Consider the following 19,679-nt stretch of genomic DNA (forward strand, 5'->3'; position numbering starts at 1 on the left):
TTCCCTGTCATTATCGGAATAACTACTGTATAATCTAGTTATTCAACATTTCCCTGTCATTGTCGGAATAACTGCTGTATAACCTAATTATTCAACCTTTCCCTGTCATTGTCAGAGTAACTGCTGTATAACCTGGTTATTCAACCTTTCCCTGTCATTGTCAGAATAACTACTGTATAACCTAATTATTCAACCTTTTCCTGTCATTGTCAGAATACTAGGTGTATGACCTGATTATTCGACATTTTCCTGTCATTTTCAGCATAACTACTATAAAAATTTATATATATGATTTTAAATTTGAGTTTTCATTCGAAAGATTATAAATTGAAATTAGTTTTAAAACTAGATACGTATATGTTACTGTCAAATCAGTTTTGAAAATATGACAAATTATAATTTTTCTCTTTTCTTTTTTAAAAGTAAATCTCACATTTTTCTAAAGTTTTATGACTGTCATTAGACTTTGAACTTTATTAAAAATTCCCGATTTTCGAACAGTTTTGTTTTCCAGTATTTCCTTGTTAAATTAAACTATCTAAAAAAGAGGTTTAAAATATAATTTTTTAACTTTAACGTATTTCTATAAAATAAAAAAGTGGTATGTGTTCGTACTTTAAGAAAACAAATTAAATCAGCCTCATAGCGAATAAAGACATTCAAGCTAAACTATCCATTCCTTATATAGAAATTTTGTTCTCATTATGTAAAAATAAACAACATTATATATCCACCCATATATTCCAGAATGTCTGAGAAACACTATTGAAAACACTAGTTTTAACTACTATTTATAATAAATAATATTGCTATATTCTGCAGTAATACTAATATGGTTAAGCCTATTTTGATGTAGTTTTAGACTGTTACTCCACATCTTCTTATCTCTACATCATTCATAGGTGAAATAACATGACAACATTAAATTACAAACTAGTGATGGATCTGACAACCAGCATCTTTTTCAACATCGTTTTCAATTATACCAAGAATGTCTTCATGTAATGAAGTAAGGAAAATATTTACATTATTTAATTATAATCATATTTTAAGTTTCTATATGAATCTATATTTTAGTTTATATCATATCTATCAATTTTACATAACGTTTTCTCTATATACCAAAAACTACTAAAATATATATTTTTAAATACACTTGTCTACGTCTATTTTTCTAATATTCACAGGTAAACAAACTGGACTAGATGATTCTATTGCAACTCCACGATAAGTGTATCGTTTTAATTATATCTATATGTCTATACGTATTGTAAAGACTGCATAGAGAGTGAAAAGCTCATGCTTGTGCATGGTGCGTAAGGGTTAGACAACTAGACGAGCAGGGAGACACTGACTCCTAGCTTGAGTTTTGAGGCATTAAAGATTATATATGTGGTTACCTTCTAGAAGTTCTAACTCCACAATCCTTATGTGTAAATATCGCTAATAGAAAACGTCCACAATTTAATCCTTACACGTTTCTCTCATTATATAGGGAGTGGGTAAAGATTATCACTTTCAGGAAACATTTAATTTGTTTTTGTTTTTTTTTGCTTACAACGTGTTTGAAAAGCCAACGAACAAAAAACAGTTTTCTATAAATCACATTCTAGAAACTAATCGGCTAGTAAGGTCTCATTTCTTCAGATCAATATGGTAAGCCTACTTTATTATGTACTGTTAGAGACTATATGATATATACCGTTAGTCTCTCCACTTTTAAATGTATCGTAGAGTTAGATTTATCGTTAGAAAATCCTCGATAGCTCACTTCTATAGTCATCACATTTTTTTTTGTTTGTTTATATCATTAATTTCCAAAGCCCGCCAACATTTGTTGAGGCGTTTCTTTAACGGAAGCACACAAAGATATAAAACCAGTTCAAGCTGAGGCTAGATAAAGAAAGGATATTAATGTCTGCGTCAGCCTGTTCCCGAAAAAAAAAGACTAGTTTATGTATACCTGTATTTCATTACTCTCAGCTTTTTTAATCCTGACTTGTGTGAAGATTTTTCCTCAATTTCTGTAGAAATAATACTGTAATTCTATTTATAAGCGACACGAACATATCGTAAAATGATGCCGATATTTTGTTAAAAAATTTATTTTCATGAGCACTTATTCAAATCTACAGGAGTGCTAGGCCTGCTAGGAGATTGGTAGAATGTTTCCGAACGGTGGATTGTTTGAGATTCGGTTCGTCCAAAATCAATTCGGGGGAAACAGCTTTCGGACTTAGGTCGCGGAATTGTACATTTCAAAGCTGCAGCAATAGATCGGTCATGCTTTCCAAGACTAACTTTGTGTTCATCCTGAGCGAATTCGTCGCTTTCTGGAGTTTGCGCAGAAAGGAGGATAGCATTGAAGGTCTTCAGGTCGTTTTGCAAGTCCTCCCGTTGACTGACAATATTCGGATTTTTCCCAATTTTATTGAGTCTTTCAGCTGCAACGGATTCCATAGTCCGCCGCATCACGGGAAACATGTCCAGGACAGCATTGAAGTGTCCCACAGACAGGGAGAACAAGTGACAATACGTTTCTGCTCGGACACTGGCTACTCGTCTAGTGTTGGTTAGTAGACAAATTTCTGAAAAATATACAGCCAAGTTAAGCTATAAATAAACACTGCAAACTGGTTCAGTTAGCTGCCATAAAACTTATTCAACTCCATTGTTATGTAGACACTTAAAAATATTGAACCTAAAGTAAGTTCGGAGAATAATCAAAGTTAAATCATAATATATGTATTTAACATACAATATCTAAGAACTAATAATAAGTAATAAATAATCCTTAATGGATTGTACTTTATGCAATGCGAAATAAAAATCTCTTCTCGCTTCTTCTTCATCAGGATTCGGTCCATGTTTTTGAATCAGAGAGGGTCTCAGCGTTGACTTCTTCCTCCCAATAAAAATCTCAATCGAGATAAGTGCATATTTAGAATTTTAACCGAATGCAATCAATTTTCAGAGGAGGGTGGGTGGATTGTTTGTTTTGTTGTTAAGTGCAAAGCTGCACAATAGACTATCTGCCCACCGCACGTATCGATTTTAAGAGTAATAAACTCTCAGACTTACCTCTCAGAAGAAGTGAGATTAACCAGTTATAATACTAGACAAAGTAAATAAAAATAAAGCTTTACAAGAATTCTCTTCAGAAGAAAATATGAAGCAACAAACTTAACAAAAACACGCTGTAGTTATTGCCAGTGATACATTTATTAAAAAAAAAAGATGGAAGCAAAAATTTAAACGTTATTCCACTTTTAATACTTTTATCATCATGTTAATCTTATGACATAAAAATGTCCTTTGGAATGATTTTTAATTCATTTAAAAATAAATTTTTAAGTAGTATTTCAGAATTTAGAAAATTTATTGAGGTTTTAGATAACATAAATATAATCTTCATGAAATAGATTGGGTATACAAATATTGGAAATTAATGCGAAATAACGAAGCCTAAACCATACATCATGTATTATTGCTAAACCTTAATACATGCCGTATTCATTTTGAAATCTGAATTACACAGTTGATATTCTTTTCAAACCCTAAGTCATATGGTAGAACGGGGTTGGTTGAAACGCGAGTAGATTGAAACAAAGAGTCTCAAAAATCGTCTAATTTAGGTTTTCAAGTTTCAACACTAGAGAGCAGCAGTAACTATAGAGACATCTTCCACGAAGTGACCGTTTGAATTTGAGCAACATGTCCGATTTTACGGCCCCCAAAAAACGATTTTTTTAAATAGGTGTGTAAATTTTCAAGGTTGCAGGTAAGTATTTTTTTTCCCCTGGAACACGTAGAGACAAAAATTAAAAAATAAAAACACGAAAGAAACTAAATGTTGCTTTCACTAAATATGACGAATGTGTGACCATAGTATCTACTGTTTTTTAATATTTTTCCTATGGCTAGAAGTGGGTCTGTATTATTATCATTATGACATATCATCAAATACTGCACGTAAAAAGAAATGCCCGAAAGGCCTCCAGTTCAAGGATGGATCACGTAAACGTTTAACACAACCCAAACAATAGAAAGTAAAGACCATAATTCCATATAGCATTAGTGGTTTGTGGAGACCCATACATTAAGAGCAATAAGCCCTGGATACAATGCACAGTGTGTGTAAGGGTTAGGCTTATGAATTATGTACTGTTAAGAACCATTGTTATAAATGCATTAACTGTGAATCTGACTCTGCTGCAGCTGATGATGGATCAGACCAGTCTGGAAAGTTCTAAACGTACCTATGATCTGGACATCACATTATAGGACGTAATAAATGTACTATAACTTTCGTTTTGCAAAGCTTTCTTTGTTTGTCTATAATAATGTAATTGTTTCAACCTACTCCACAGCATGTTCCAACTAACCCTGATTATGGGGCTGGTCGAAACATTTACTTTATCTTTTGTTTTAATTTTTTTCACAGATGTATAAGTATAGATTCAAGTTTTAAAAATATGTAGTAATAGCTAACATACATAATAAATCATGTTTAAATGATGTTACTTAGTTCCATTACTCCTCCTAAAAATATTCCTAAGTGAAAACTGTTTCCACCAGCCCCCACTCTCCCCTACACCGGGTATTAACATACATACATAATAAATCATGTTTAAATGATGTTACTTAGTTCCATTACTTCTCCTAAAAATATTCCTAAGTGAAAACTGTTTCCACCAGCCCCCACTCTCCCCTACACGGGGTATTATTTCTAAACCCTAACGAATATACGCTGTATTCTTTTATGAACTCTGAATTACGCAGCTGGTATTTTTTTAAAACCGTAAATCATACACCGGGTATTTTTTCTAAATCCTAACGAATACACGCTGTATTATTTTTGACCTCTGAATTACACTGCCGGTAATCCTTTTAAATTGTAAATCATACACCGAGTATTATTTCTAAACCCTAATGAATACGCGATGTATTCTTTTTGATCTGTGAATTATACAGCTACTATTTTTTAAACCTTAAATCATACACCGAGTATTATTTCTAAACTCTAACAAATACACGCTGTATTAATTTTGAACTCTGAATTATATAGCTGGTATTATTTTTAAACCATAAATCATACACCACGTATTATTTCTAAACCCTAACGAATACACGCTATATTCATTTTGAAATCTGAATTACACAGCTGGTATTTTTTAAGCCCTAAATCATACACCGCGTATTATTTCTAAACCCTAACGAATACACGCTATATTCATTTTGAAATCTGAACTACACAGCTGGTATTACTTTTAAACCCTTTTAAATCACATAACATTCATTAGTGTACACAATTAAAAACAATGCTGAATGTGAATATCAGTATAGAGGTAGTGCGGTATTGCCTTGAAGTGTTTGGAAGCATATTCTATCCCCATCCCCCACACGAACACCCTGCACAGTTCAATAGATACCGACAACATAGTATCAAAAACATACAACAAAAGATCTACATTTATTACGACTAGAAACATTCTTCTGATTGTTACTGAGAGAGAAGCGGCAATTTGATTCGCTGTTTTTACTTTGAACTTTCTATTTCTGTCTTTATTAGTAGAAATTCCGAAACAAAATACCAGTAAAATGTTATGACTCGCGAAAAAAATACATGTATGTATGTATCTGATTGTGTTTAATAAAGAATTTTCATAATGCATCTTTCATGTCATAATGTATTTAGGTACTATTTTAATGAGTTCTAGAAAGTTTTATGACGATTTATCTAAACGAATATTAGATAATATTTTGCCTTGAAGAACATAAAGGATTTCTGTCACATAGAGATATTAAGATTCATAGAAAGAGCTACTTTTGGGTTCCTGTCACATAGAGATATCAAGATTCATAGATTGAGCATCTATGAATCTTGATATCTCTATGTGACAGGAACCCAAAATAGTCTCTGTCTATGAATCTTAATATCTCTATGTGACAGAAACCCGAAAGTAGCTCTATCTATGAATCTTGATATCTCTATGTGACAGAAACCCAAAAGTAAGAGATACTTTTGGGTTTCTGTCACATAGAGATATCAAGATTCATAGATAGAGATACTTTTGGGTTTCTGTCACATAGAGATATCAAGATTCATAGATAGAGCTACTTTTGAATATCAACTAACCTCCGAAATACGATCCGTCAGACAGACTTGTAGCCACCTCGCCATTGGACATGACAATATCGACAATCCCTTCTTGTATAAAATACATCTTGCTACCCAGAGTCCCTTCTTTGATGATAATATCGCTGGGCTGGAAAACTTCGTAGTGCAGTTTCGTTACCACATCGTTAACAAAGTTCTGGTCAGCGTTGGAAAAGAACGGAACAGATGCTACCAATTCACGACAGTTGTAATTGATCACATCCTAGGTTTTGGAACAAAACATGAATCATTGAAACACGAATCGAAACAAAACAAACAAGCAACTAATTAGTTCCATCTAACGTACATATCCTCTTGTATTGGCCATTTGTATTGGCGCACAGTGTTGGATCGGAATGATAAACAAAACAACTTTTCAATACAAGTACTTCAATTTGAAATTATGAAAGAATGTATTGACTACATGTGATAGAAATCTTGTACTTGAAAGTAAATATCAATTAAAGAATACGCTTTCGAAACGAGGTATTGTTTTCGCCTTCTAGTTCTTCAATGGTATTTGTTGCAGGGATTCGATTTAAAACTGATGTGATAACGTAATAAATTTATTTAGTGTATTATAATCACAGTAAAATTTACTACGTAAACCAATCAGAGGATATGAAATTGTGGGAGTCTACATTTTGAACAGTTACGTTTACACCTGAATGTACAGTATTTGTTTGTAGTAAATGTCAACTTTAGCATCTTCCCGAGTTCTGACATCTACTTATTCGAACCAGTAATCTTCCATTAAAATACGATACAATATAACACAAATTTCCAGGTCAGGTTTTTAATATTTTCCATAGTATATATGACGTTTATCTTTCTGTTTTATTAATTTCTTTATAGTATAATAAATCACCGTAAAAAGTTCGTTTTTTGTTTTAAATTTCGCGCATAGCTACATGAGGGCTATCTGCGCTAGCCGTCCATAATTTAGTAGTGATAGACTAGAGGGAAAGCAGCTAGTCAACACTATCAACCGCCAACTCTTGAGCTACTGTTTTACCAAAGAATAGTAAGATTGAACGTCACATTATAACAACTCACAGATGAAAAGTGAACATGTTCGGTGACGGATTCGAACCCGCGACCCTCAAATTACGAGTCGATCGCCTTAACCACCAGGCTACGCACTGTAAAAAACCGTCTTAAGGGGAGTAAACTTTTTATTTTTTAGCTTATTTTGGAATAGAACAATCTTTCCGAAAATTCCCCCCGTGGCACAGCGCTATGTCTGTGGACTTATAACGCTAGAAACCTAGTTTTGATACCCGTGGTGGGCAGAGCACAGATAGCCCATTGTGTAGGTTTGTGCTTAATTCCAAACAAACAAAACTTTCCGAAAAATATTTTAAATTATTGATTTGAATTTTAAAAAAAAGTTATAGCAAGCTATAATTATTTTAATGTACTTGCACTATATCATTAGTCCTTACTGTTAAGTTTTCTAATAACCATCATATAGTCCAGGAAAAAGATTGGACTTAGGCTACATATGCAAAACAAAAAAAAAAGTCCAATAGAAATGAAAGAGAAAAAATAATTTGATTTTTATGACCTAAGCTCAGCAATCTTTAAAAAAATTCTACGTATTAAACAAAATTAATATTGTTCCATCAACAAAAAAAAAATTGATATTTCTAGCTACCAATGTATATTTCGTGCTGAAACCCACCTCCTTTTCCCCCAAAAAATATTTCTAAGCGAAAAGTGAGAAAACACCAACGTTAAAAAACTATCAAGCCAATTATAACAACAAAAGCGTCATTTCACAAACGGTCTGCGGAGGAGGGGGCAAAGGAAGTGGACCTTACGTGGGTCTCCCCAAGTCAGCTTGGAGCCCTAAACTATGGCGTATATGTATTAATTTGGCCTTTATTAGAAACGTTTCACAGCAACTCCATTTGGGATACCCTCCCAGTTTGTTTGCTTTGTGAATTTCGCGCAAAGCTACACGAGGGCTATCTGCGCTAGCCGTCCCTAATTTAGCAGTGTAAGACTATAGGGAAGGAAGCTAGTCATCACCACCCACCGCCAACTCTTGGGCTACTCTTTTTATCAACGAATAGTGGGATTGACCGTCACATTATAACGCCCTCACGGCTGAAAGGGCGAGCATGTTTGGTGTGACGGGGATTCGAACCCGCGACCCTCAGATTGCGAGTCGAGCGCCTTAACCACCTGGCCATGCCGGGCCGATCCCCTCCCAAGCCTGGAAGCGTCCCTGTTGCCTCTCTTCAATGACGCCCATGTCAACGTCAGTGACAAATAACAAATGTACACGAAAATTATTATAATTAATTGGTACAATTAAGATATATTAATTAAGGAGGATGTGATTAACCAATAAGGCATTCAACAAATAAAGAAGATAAAGCAAATAAGCCATAAGAACGCTAAAGTATTGAAAAAAGCAACAACAACAACCCAAACTGCAAACCCAACAGATCTGAAAAAACAAAAGTACCAAAATCACAGTAAACAAACAAACCTCTCGTAATCTTTCAGACAACTCTCCAAGAATAACATCTTCGTCGTAATACTTTCCTTGGTAGCGGTGCTCAAAGTAGTCCGTAATTCGCTGTCGTAAGTCGCGAGGCAGTTTACGGTAAGCCATGTATTCTTCCACCTGTTTCACCTGCAAAAAAAAACAACAAAGAGTCCATTACATGAATGATCTGCTGAGAAAAATAATATGTTTGTTAACAAACTTACTAGGAAATATTGAATGTAGGAACGAGGATAACACGATATAGTTCATAGTTTAAACCTGAAATTAAATATAATTTTACTGTCTATCTTTACTTTACTTTGGACTTAAAGGCGTGATTTTCTATTAGTCTTTGAATAGTTGAATAATTCCTACCTTTTCTCTGTACTGACGTCTAGACGAATCCAATGTCTGAATGAGATTCGTAGTATGACCAAGAAATAAAGCATAACAGGTGGCGCCACTAATCATGCTTAGTAGTGTTAGCCACATATCCGTCAGATTCTGTGGCGGAAATCGCCCATAACCAATGCATAACATGTGAGACATGGCTTTGAATAAGGCCCAGGAATATTGTTCAAACCAAACTACGTCCTGAAAAACAAATGAAAAATATCAATATCGGAAAAATTAACATTCATAATGCAATGTTGTTGTTGTTGTTTTAGCGCGAAGTTACACAATCTGAACACTGTCCGACGCAAGGACTCAAACCCCGGATTTTACCAGTATAAATCCATAAACTTAACGCTGACCCAACAGGGTCATGCAATGAATACATACTAAGTGATAATGGTTTTTATCATTGCATCCTAGATTATTTATTCGTTTCAGAACATTTTTGCGCACAGCTACACGAAGGGCTATTTTCGCATAGCCATCTCCAATTTTGGTCCCTGGTAGCTTATAAGGCTAAAAATGGGTTTCGATCCCGACGCCAGGCAGAAGAGCACTGATAACCTATTGTGTAGCTCTGTACTTAATAACAAGTAAACAGAATTATTAATTGTAAGCAAGCTTATAGACTAGAGGGAAAGCAGCTTGTCAATAAGCATCCACCGTCAACTATTGAGCTACTCTTGCCTGATCAAATAGTAAGGTTTGACCTTCACTCTTACAATGTACCCATAGCTCCAAAGTGCAGAGAGCGTTGTTATAGCAAAGAGACGCAAACTCAAAATCCTTAGATCAACATTTCCAGACACGCTAACCACTAGGATGAGCTTGGCTCGCATCTACAGAAATTGATTATCAGATGAACCACTATATCGTCTTGTTTTGTCAATTACATAGAATTATTCAAACTTACAAATCCGTTTATTCTTGTCTGTTTGAATTTAAGATCCTTCTAAAAGTTTTTTTTTAATTTTTGTTATTGTTATTTTTTTCTCAATAGTATCGAACACCACTATCCAACATTATCATTGTAAAAAAGTTTCGTTTTTATTTAACCATGTTACAACATCGGTGTTTCTTAGAAGTTAAATCCTCAAAAGAAAAGTTTATTCACAACGATCACATGTACAGCATCACAAGTAAATGGATGAAAATATTTACGGAACGAAAAATAAATGGAATTAACAGAGTCTTTGAAGTTGCATTATCATGTCTGTCCTTGCTTATTTCTTCGACACATCCGTCTAGTGCAATGAATACAGCACCGTGGTATAATTAACCACGTGACAGTATATTCAATTAATTAAAAAACGTAAATATTGTATCCGTAAAACATCTCAAGTTTTTGGACACGGATCTAGCTAGAATAATAGGAACTTTGTGAAAATCATCCTAGGATATTATTGTGTGATGTTACAACTGAAGTTATGAGATTTCACTCACAAATGAATGCCACCAGTGGATAATCGGCGGTACGTTTGAGGGCTTATAATACTACGATTCGGGGTTCGATCCCTGACTGGCGCCTAAAACAAATTAAACAGATAGATAAATAGTGTGTGTGTAAATTAGGCCACTTTCACACTCACACCTTTCTTTCAATTTGTTTCAAAAATGTCTGTACATTTTCATGCGACGTTGTCACCTAAAATATACTTCTAACCTCAATTTAAAAATAGTGATTTCTCTAACAATTTGTATGTCTGATTGTGGTAGTGCTTTTACATTTATGACAGAAGCTGTTATTACATTGTAAACGTTTTATTCTCAACAAAATATCTATCAACATTGAAGAAGTTTTTACTCAATGGTTCTGCGAAGGTTTCATTTCTCCAATGACAGAACTCGAAATTCTTAATGCTTACATCAGGTGGAATCACTTGATATTCGCTGTTTTAATGCGTTTTTCCTTCAGGATAGTTTGTCTCTAACAACATATTTTTTGTTGTTACCGTTTCTAATAGAATTTAGCTAAACCTTTTCGACATTGATGTAACAAGCTAAATGCTGGACACTTTCTTTCAAAAGTTTCAGAACGTCATATAATTTTCCTAAACAAAGTATTTTTGTTTATTAATTCTATCTTTTCCATGTGGTTTCTAGAAAAGTGTATAAATCTTGAACTACAACTGTCAGGTTCGTAGTTTTTTTGTTTGTTTTTTTATCTCAACAAGAGAAGAAAATTTATGAAGCAGTGCAAAGCAAAAATTCTCTTTTTGTATACAATACACAAACATAAAAGGTCAAATTTTAAGTTAAGTAACAAAACGCTTATAACTGTTAAATTTTTGTAGGAATATGGAAAACAGGAAATAGAGATAAAACTAGGATGCAAAAAAATCTGCTAAAAATGATAAAATATTGTGTTTTTTCCACATCTCACCTGGAGTTCATTTATAGAAACCCAGGAGCTAGGAGGGTATCCTTGGAGCATGGGAACTAAGAACTGGAGACAGCCGCTCCAGTGGCCAATTAGCAGCATCATGCATATCAAGTTGAAAATTTTCATGAACATATTCGCCATGTTTAAGAACTGAAATAAAAAACACTTATGCTATACGTATAATATATATGATATTATTCCATTGACAGAAACGATTATATGATATTATTCCATTGACAGAAACGATTCTATTCTCGTTACCATGTTCAATAACAACCTTGTGACCAGAAACACTTACGAGCTATTGAATATGTCAGCAATTCTAAAATCGATAGATAAATAGACAGATGACGAATACGCCTTGATATTTTCCGTGATCGATATTTAAATAATACACCATTTCTATCTAGATTTAAATGAAAAAGAAAAGTTGTAAAGAAAGTCGATTATTCATACCCTTACAAACGGATGTTCCAAAGTACAAAAATGCAAACATCTCTAAAAAACAATCATTAGTAAGATTTGTGTTCTAAAAATGAAAACACTACTTTCAACATTAACGCAAGAATACGCAATCAGTTTTCTAGATTCTTTCTGTCAATAGTGATGGAAATTTTTGATTTAAGTTTCCTGCGTTTTTTGTAGAAACAGAAGTGACGATTTTATTTTGTCAAGGCTCCTACATTTCAAGAGTAGAGATAAATTAACAGCAACAACAAATGCCTTATACAAAGTGCAGATATACTCTTATCCAAGAAAAGTAGTAAAGATGATTCATTTTGATATCCAAAAGAAGAGTTAAAGAGATTAAAGTAACAAATTCGTATTTTGAATTACGATACAAAAACAACATGCAGGTTTCTCATGAGTTCATATTAGAGTGTTGGGATAAGTTATAGGAACCAAAGTCAGGTTTCTCTTGATTACATCTTAGGGCTGGATTGAGATATAGGAATTACACTTAGGTCTTATCCTATCATACAGTATTGGATTAAGTTACAGGCACTGCACCCAGACTTCTCTTGACCTCATCTTAAGGGTTAAGTTATAGAAACTATACCTAGACTTCTCTTGATCTCATCTTATAGTGTTGGATTAAGATACGAGAACTACATCAAGGCTTTCATGACCTCATCTTTGGTTAAAAAAGAATAAGGAAATCCAAAAGGATTTACAAAAACTGGCCGATAGTATTAAAACTAACAGCAAGGATTTTTAAACATGTTAAAGGTAAACAAGTTGTTAAAATCTGGACTAGGTCCTTAAAAGATCCTGATGACAATGTTTTGTTGAAGACTATTAAATGGCTGGCTGTACGAGCTTTCAAATGTTTTATTCTTTTGTGTTTTTACAAGATAATAAAATCCTGACCCTGAGAAACATTCTTTGGGAAATATTAGAATTAACTTGAATCATAAAGTTATTAATCTCTTGGAGGTTAGTAGAAAGACTGATAAATTGAAAATAGATAAAACAGCAGAGTCAGACAAAGTTTTTTCAAGATTGATAAATTGAAAATAGATAAAGCAGCAGAGTCAGACAAGGTTTTTTTCAAGGTTCTTAAAAGAGGACACGGATAAGAGGTGCAAGTATTTCTCTTTAATTATGGGTAGGTTAATAGACAGTGGGTAGGTGTCTGAGGATTCGAGTGTTGTTAATGTTACTTATGTTTTCAAAGGGGGTGATAAAACTTGTCATAGAAATAATAGGCCAGTTAGTCTTATTTCAGAAGTAGGAAAAGTTCTCAAATCTGAGAAAATATGCAGTGGTAAATCATTTACTAAAATATGAATTAATTAATGAAAGTCGACGTGGATTCATCAAAGGGAAATCTCGTCTTAGTAATCTGTTATCTTTTCTCGAGTATGTTATTTGTTATCTGGACGATAGAAAGGACGTAGATTTGATGTACTTAGACCTTCAAAAAGCTTTCGATAGGGTCCACACAAAATATTAGCTAAGATATTCCATTTGTAGGAGTTGAGGAAAGACTTGTTAATTGTATTATAGGGTAGTTGGATGGGTGAAATCGAAAATATGTTATTAATGGAGTCCCGTAAACTTGGACTTTTGTTACTATTAGCGTGCTTCAGTGGTCATTGCTTCAATTTTTGCTTTTTTCTTGTTTACATTCATAATATTGATAGATGAATAATTAATATAGTTTACTTATGACATTAAAGTATTGGGTATTTCTAGCTGTATTGAGGTATTATGGAATTGCTTGGATCGGTTGGTAAGTTGGACGAATATTTGACAAATGACCTTCAATTACAATACACGCAAGGTAATTCATTTGAGTTATCATAATTTCAATCACAAGTTTAATATAGATAGAACCTACACAACAGAATGACTGAAAAAATATCTTGGAATACCTAGTGGTGGATACGTGGTTACTCAAATCATCGAAGCAGTGCTTTGTTGCTAGTTGCAAGGCTAATAGAATTTGAGGGTATATTTACATACATATTGATTACAAGTCAAAAGGGGAAATTAGCTTCATATACAAATCACTTTGAATATTGTGTATATATTTGGTCTTCTTATCTCAGAAAGGGTATTGACTTATTGAAAATGGTTCAGAGAAGGTCTAATAGGATAATTACGGGAACGGAAGAGTTATTTTACAAGGATATGTTAAGTCCTTTTCATTTATGTTTTCTTGATAAGAGAAGTGTAAGAGGTGATCTTATTGAAGTTTACAAGATTAACTGGTGGATCGATAGAATAACGTCCTCTGATATATTTGTGCTCTATTCGGAAGACTTGGAAAAGATAGGCTAGGCTCCAATTACGACAGTTTTATTTTGCTAACGGGGTGATTGACTCATCCATTGAATTTCCGTCGGCAGTAATGAAGTTTAGTACTTTACAGGAGTTTGAGAGAGGAACTGATTACTTCCTGAAATATAAAGGATGGTTTAACTTTTTAATTTTCTCTAGGGTAGCTGTGCAAGCACACTCTCGAAGCACTAAATGGTCCCTTATTTTTCGTATGTTATGTTTGATAGATGTTTACTTTAAAAAGCACAATACAAATATATGTGTCTTTATCTTTCCAGTTAATGTGTACCAATACTAGAAACTCTAGGCTTCATAAGCTTGCAAAGCACTGTGAGATAATGAGTAAAAAAGGACACATCTTGTTGCCTGACAGAAGCTCCATAGAGATGCTGCTTCTCAAGTAATTACAAACTCGCGAGCACTTAATGCATCAATCATAATTTAATAGTGGAGTTTCTGTTTTTTATCATTTAGCAGAAACGGAAGCAAATAGAAACACCTGATAACCGAGAGGTTGCTTTTGTTGTACAAATAACTAAAAATGTTCCTTTCTATAGAAAGAAAAGTATTGTCGATCCTATGACTTTTTCCAAAGTGTTCATAATATTGAGTGGTGCGACAAAAATACCTACAAAAACGAGGAACAGAAAAGTGTTTTCTCTAACAAGATTGTCACCATAATATTGGAAAAAAGTACAGAAATAATAACAACCTTGTTACAACACTGATAACACATGATCTATTAGGCCTTAAATGGACAATTCTTACTCTCGGAAAGAATTGTTCAATAATTAGCACATAAACTTATATATATCTTAGAAGTTAATAAACTTGTCTACTATATATCTTTAGATTAGCAAATTTAATAAAAATATTTTGCTCAATTTGTTTATTCGTAAATTGCAACTTTAGGTAACCACATAGCTGTACTTATATATTACTGAGAGTTGAGGGCGTTTTATACACATATATATGTATGTATGTGGGTGGATGTTTGTGAAAACACTGAAAATGCATCTGAAATCTCGTTCGTGAAGTTAATTAATCAGTTTAATGATTGACCTGTACGATCTATAACAAGCAGTGTTTAAAATACTTCTAAAAAATTATTCAGTAATTTGTTTTGTATTGCGGACGTAGTAAAAGGACTTAGAACTAAGCTGGCCGAACCTTATGAACTGAGACTATTGTTAGGATTACGGTCGAAAACATCGTTAACAACGATCTGTATAGTTCATTTACTTTTGATCAGAAGTTTCGATTAATATAAAATATCTCCAACATATTTCGATTGCAAAAGATTAACGTTTCGCAAAGCCTACTTTACATTATATACACTCTTATAGTCGCTCTACACATAACAAAAACAAGGTATTCTACTGCAGAACAGAAAACTGATTTTTTTTTCAAGTTGCATTTCCAAAGACTGACTTTAAATTTAAGAGTTACTAAAAGGCCTAAAGAAGACTAGATCTAAAACGCTAGACCAACAGTTATAAAAGAATCCATTTGCTGCTTTCATAGCATATAACGAAGAAGAACTGTACGAACTCAGCTACATAAACCAAAAGTTAATCAGAATTGCAACGAAGTTCTTTAGACAAATATATTAATGCCAAAATGATCAAAGTTTAAATATATTCTATGTTTATTCTTGATTAATTCGTAAACGTAGTAACATTCGTTGAGATGTGCATAGCCTTATGGTTAACTTGTCGGACTGTGAATCTGAAAGTCTCTGGATCGAGTCCCGTAGCTGCAAAAATTAAAAGAGCGACGGCCAAACTCGACTGTTCGATTAAACTCTAGCCCAAAAGTTGACTGTGAGTGATATTGCCTGGCAAATTATGATCTGTTGGAGCGAGTATCCCTGAGATAGTTTAACGCGAGTTTCCGAAACAAACAAAGCAAAATTTATTACAATACAAATTCCAGTTTAGATCTGGCATATATATTTGTTTTAATCTCGAAACGCAAAGTAGTTAGTATGGTGTTTATGAATTCGAACGTTCACGGACGGGAAAAGGCACACGGCTGAACATTAAAAACACTTTCAAATTCACGGATAAATATATATCTAATGAAGAAGTCCTGTTTGTTTGTTTGTTTGTTATGGACATTGCGAAAAGCTATACGAGGGCTATCTGCGCTAGCCGTCCCTAATTTAGCAGTGTAAGAATAGAGGAAAGGCAGCTAGTCATCACCACCCACCGCCAACTCTTGGGCTACTCTTTTACCAACGAATAGTGGGATTGACCGTCACATAATAAAGCCCCCACATATTTGTTTGTTCGAAAAATGTGTTGTTAACTGCTTTGATGTCATGGGTTTAGGCACCGCTGACTTGGTGGAAACGATATGAAATTCGTCCTACATAGTGCATGTTGTGAATCAGTATAATGTATTATTTTAAAATGTCTAAAACCAGTTCATTAACTCTATCCTTACATTATTACAATGCACGAAACATCGAAAAGTGTTTAAAAAACTATTGCTCAGTTCTTTTAAAACTACAGTTTAATAGAATTTTTTTCACGACTAAGCCTGAAGTAATATTACAACAAGGATCATCTATAGTTACTAACGTTTATTTCAAACATTATGGCATTTTAAAAATATCCATTGATGAATCTGTTAACGATCTTGTTTTCACAGTGAAATGTGATATCCAAATTTTTTATGACATAGTTTGATAAATTTGTTAAGAAAACGGCTTGTGTTAGGTTAATTTTGAAAATATGAAATATCCTTCAAGAAAAATATTTTTGAATTCCTTGTTAGCATATTTCCTGATTCGCAGTAAAATGATTAGTTGAGGCAACAGCTGCATTCCAAGTAGCAGTTCGAACGGGTACAACAAAGGAAGAAAAGGTTTGTTTCCGAGTGTTCAACTGAAAGCAGTCTTTCAGTAAATCCAACATATAGTACAGACCATCAAACTTGTTATAACGCAGCCGACTGAAACTAAAGTAAAGACAAAACCCGCAACGTTGTCCACCATACGAAAGTACAGGTTGAGCCCGTAATGAAGAAAAGTCGATAATGAGGCTTTGTGAATAAATACAATAGTGCTCTATAGCTTTGAAAAGACCATAGAACAGTCACTAAACGTGTATTGAATAGTTATTGAAAACTACAGTCACTGAGTTTTGTACTTAAGCCGTCCTGTAAAATAGAGCTTATTTTCTAAGGTTCATAAGTGACTTTAAAAACGGAAGTAAGAAATTTCAATTTCTGGTTCTCTATTTCATGTAACTTATAGCCATGCTCATTATATAAAATATTTTAACTTAGCAAAGTCCTTTTTACTGTTTTGTGAAATAGTAATGCAAAATTGGCCACTTTTAAAATGCGTTTCTTACAAAACATTGTTAATAACATGTTTAGGTGTAAAAATACAAGAATATTGTTTAATTCAAGGTTTACGCAGAATGTTTCATTCCCATAAGCTACTATAACAGACTAGTCGCACTTCTGGAAGAGTAAAAATGCAAGCAAAGGATTTTTTTTTACTAAAGATCCCTCTACGTAGAATAGGTAAAATTTGGTAAAAATGAGGAATTAAAATACTCCGAAAATGAAAGGCTATTTTTCAGATTAAACTAGGAAAAAACAAATGTGCAGAAAATAAGTCAATTCTTTGAAAATTTATACATCTGTTTCTCTGGTTTTGGCTACAATGAATCTTTTCGTCTAGTTCTCATTTTGTTGTTGTTTCTCGAAATGAATTAGAAAAAAACTTAGCTGTGAATCTTTTGTTGTTTTTTTCTGCTTACTAGCTTAATCCCATGTGATAATAATATATAATTATTCATTTGTAAAAAAATAGTTGAATCCATAGTAATTAGTTTCTTGGGGATTTTAACTCATAACAACTATAATCTGACAGTCAAACACACCTAAAGGATACAAAAGTCTGGACAAGGAATATCGAGTTCATTATCGGTTTTGCAAAATAAAGAAGTAGCCAAGTAATCCAACCTTTTGTCCTTACAGAATAAGAAATTTAGTGGCAAAATTAGCTTTAAAATCTAAGATTATTGTTGCCATGCTGAAAACTGCCATTTTGTTCCGTAATTGTAATGCCAATCCTTCTTATAGTTTCCTTTGCATCTAAATCAATAAGACCTGCCTCCACTAGCATCAATGTAAACACGTGAAATAAAAGCCTCAACTTGATATCTTTACAGCCCACTTTTTAACATGCACTAGATGTGGTAGAGACTCCACAGAAGCCCAGTTGATTTACAGATGACAGCAGAAGCTTGCTTTGGCGGATGTCACGCTCAAGTTCACTATAAAGATGTTCAATCGGATGGAGGAGATTTGGGACTTTGTTTACTAAAGAAGATTGCTGAAGTCACTATCATGCTTCTTGAACCAATTGCGGACAAATACTAGAGCGTCGAGCTGCTGTATTACCGTCTTGAAAGGGTTTTTACCCACCAGTGTGGAATTGAAGCATTGTGGATAGAGCACGATCAGCAGAAACTTTCAAAAATATACTGGATGATATTGAAACCAAAAGAACAAACTCCTGTATACACTGTCAGAACAAAATACGCAGGATAAAGTTCTTTATGAAGGTTTGTCCTCATTTTTAGCTTAATGGCAGCACAAGAAAAAGTAAAATACAACTCATCAGACCACATCAAACACCTCAAATAATTTATTATTCTCATTTCGTGTTCTAGCCACCACTAAAGCTCTGCTTTCTTGTTTGTCTTTAAGTAGATTGGTTTTCGGACATGTTGTCGGCTGTTAGTTGTTATGGAATAGTTTTCATACTTTCTTTTACACTGTACAGCTGTAGATAGTGTCGAACAACTCAGTCAGTTGATAGATTATGGTGACAGAAGTACTTGAATAGCAGGAGAATGAAACAGTCATTGATAGCGAGCTTCGTACTAGATAATCGCCCACTTTCATGCCACTTTACAACTAGAAAAAATCATTTGCCCTTACTCGTTATTTTAACGCAGTCTATTTTGATATGACAAAATCTATACATTTATAGGCCTCAAACAAAAAACCTGAAATATCGAGTGGTATGTTTATTTAATATATACAAATAAATGAAACGCTCTAGGAGGGGCATACCGGACAAGTGCAAATGGGGACTATAGTAAGGACACGCTCTAGTAGGAACATTCCGGGCAAGTGAAAATGGTGATTATTGTAAGGACACGCTCTAGTAGGGGCATGCCGGGCAAGTGCAAATGGGGACTATAGTAAGGACACGCTCTAGTAGGAACATTCAGGGCAAGTGAAAATGGTGATTATTGTAAGGACATGCTTGGCAGATGGAAATGGGGATTATAGTAGCGTGTATAAAGAAAATCCTAGTGATGTGTATGGAAAATGATATACTTTTCTATCTCGTTGTTGTCTAACTAATCCACCAATCTTCACAATATTTTAAGTACTTGTCTTTCGTTTGACAAAGTACTGTT

At 33.8% G+C, this 19,679-nt stretch overlaps 1 protein-coding gene across 1 annotated transcript in view; it reads right to left on the reverse strand.

Annotated features, from left to right (window-relative positions):
- Positions 1–1,316: 1,316 nt before the first annotated feature.
- Positions 1,317–19,679, reverse strand: part of LOC106456977 (potassium/sodium hyperpolarization-activated cyclic nucleotide-gated channel 2-like) — a 48,933-nt gene continuing 30,570 nt past the window's right edge. Inside the window, exons 5-9 of the mRNA XM_022382789.1 lie at positions 11,440–11,589; positions 9,036–9,254; positions 8,661–8,807; positions 6,140–6,383; positions 1,317–2,588 (exon numbers count right to left, since the gene is read on the reverse strand). Coding sequence (XP_022238497.1) covers positions 2,110–2,588; positions 6,140–6,383; positions 8,661–8,807; positions 9,036–9,254; positions 11,440–11,589 — 1,239 coding nt within the window. The 3' untranslated portion in view covers positions 1,317–2,109. The remainder of the gene's footprint in view (positions 2,589–6,139; positions 6,384–8,660; positions 8,808–9,035; positions 9,255–11,439; positions 11,590–19,679) is intronic.

Source organism: Limulus polyphemus, unplaced genomic scaffold (assembly GCF_000517525.1).
Source record: "Limulus polyphemus unplaced genomic scaffold, Limulus_polyphemus-2.1.2 Scaffold277, whole genome shotgun sequence".
Lineage (NCBI taxonomy): Eukaryota > Metazoa > Arthropoda > Merostomata > Xiphosura > Limulidae > Limulus > Limulus polyphemus.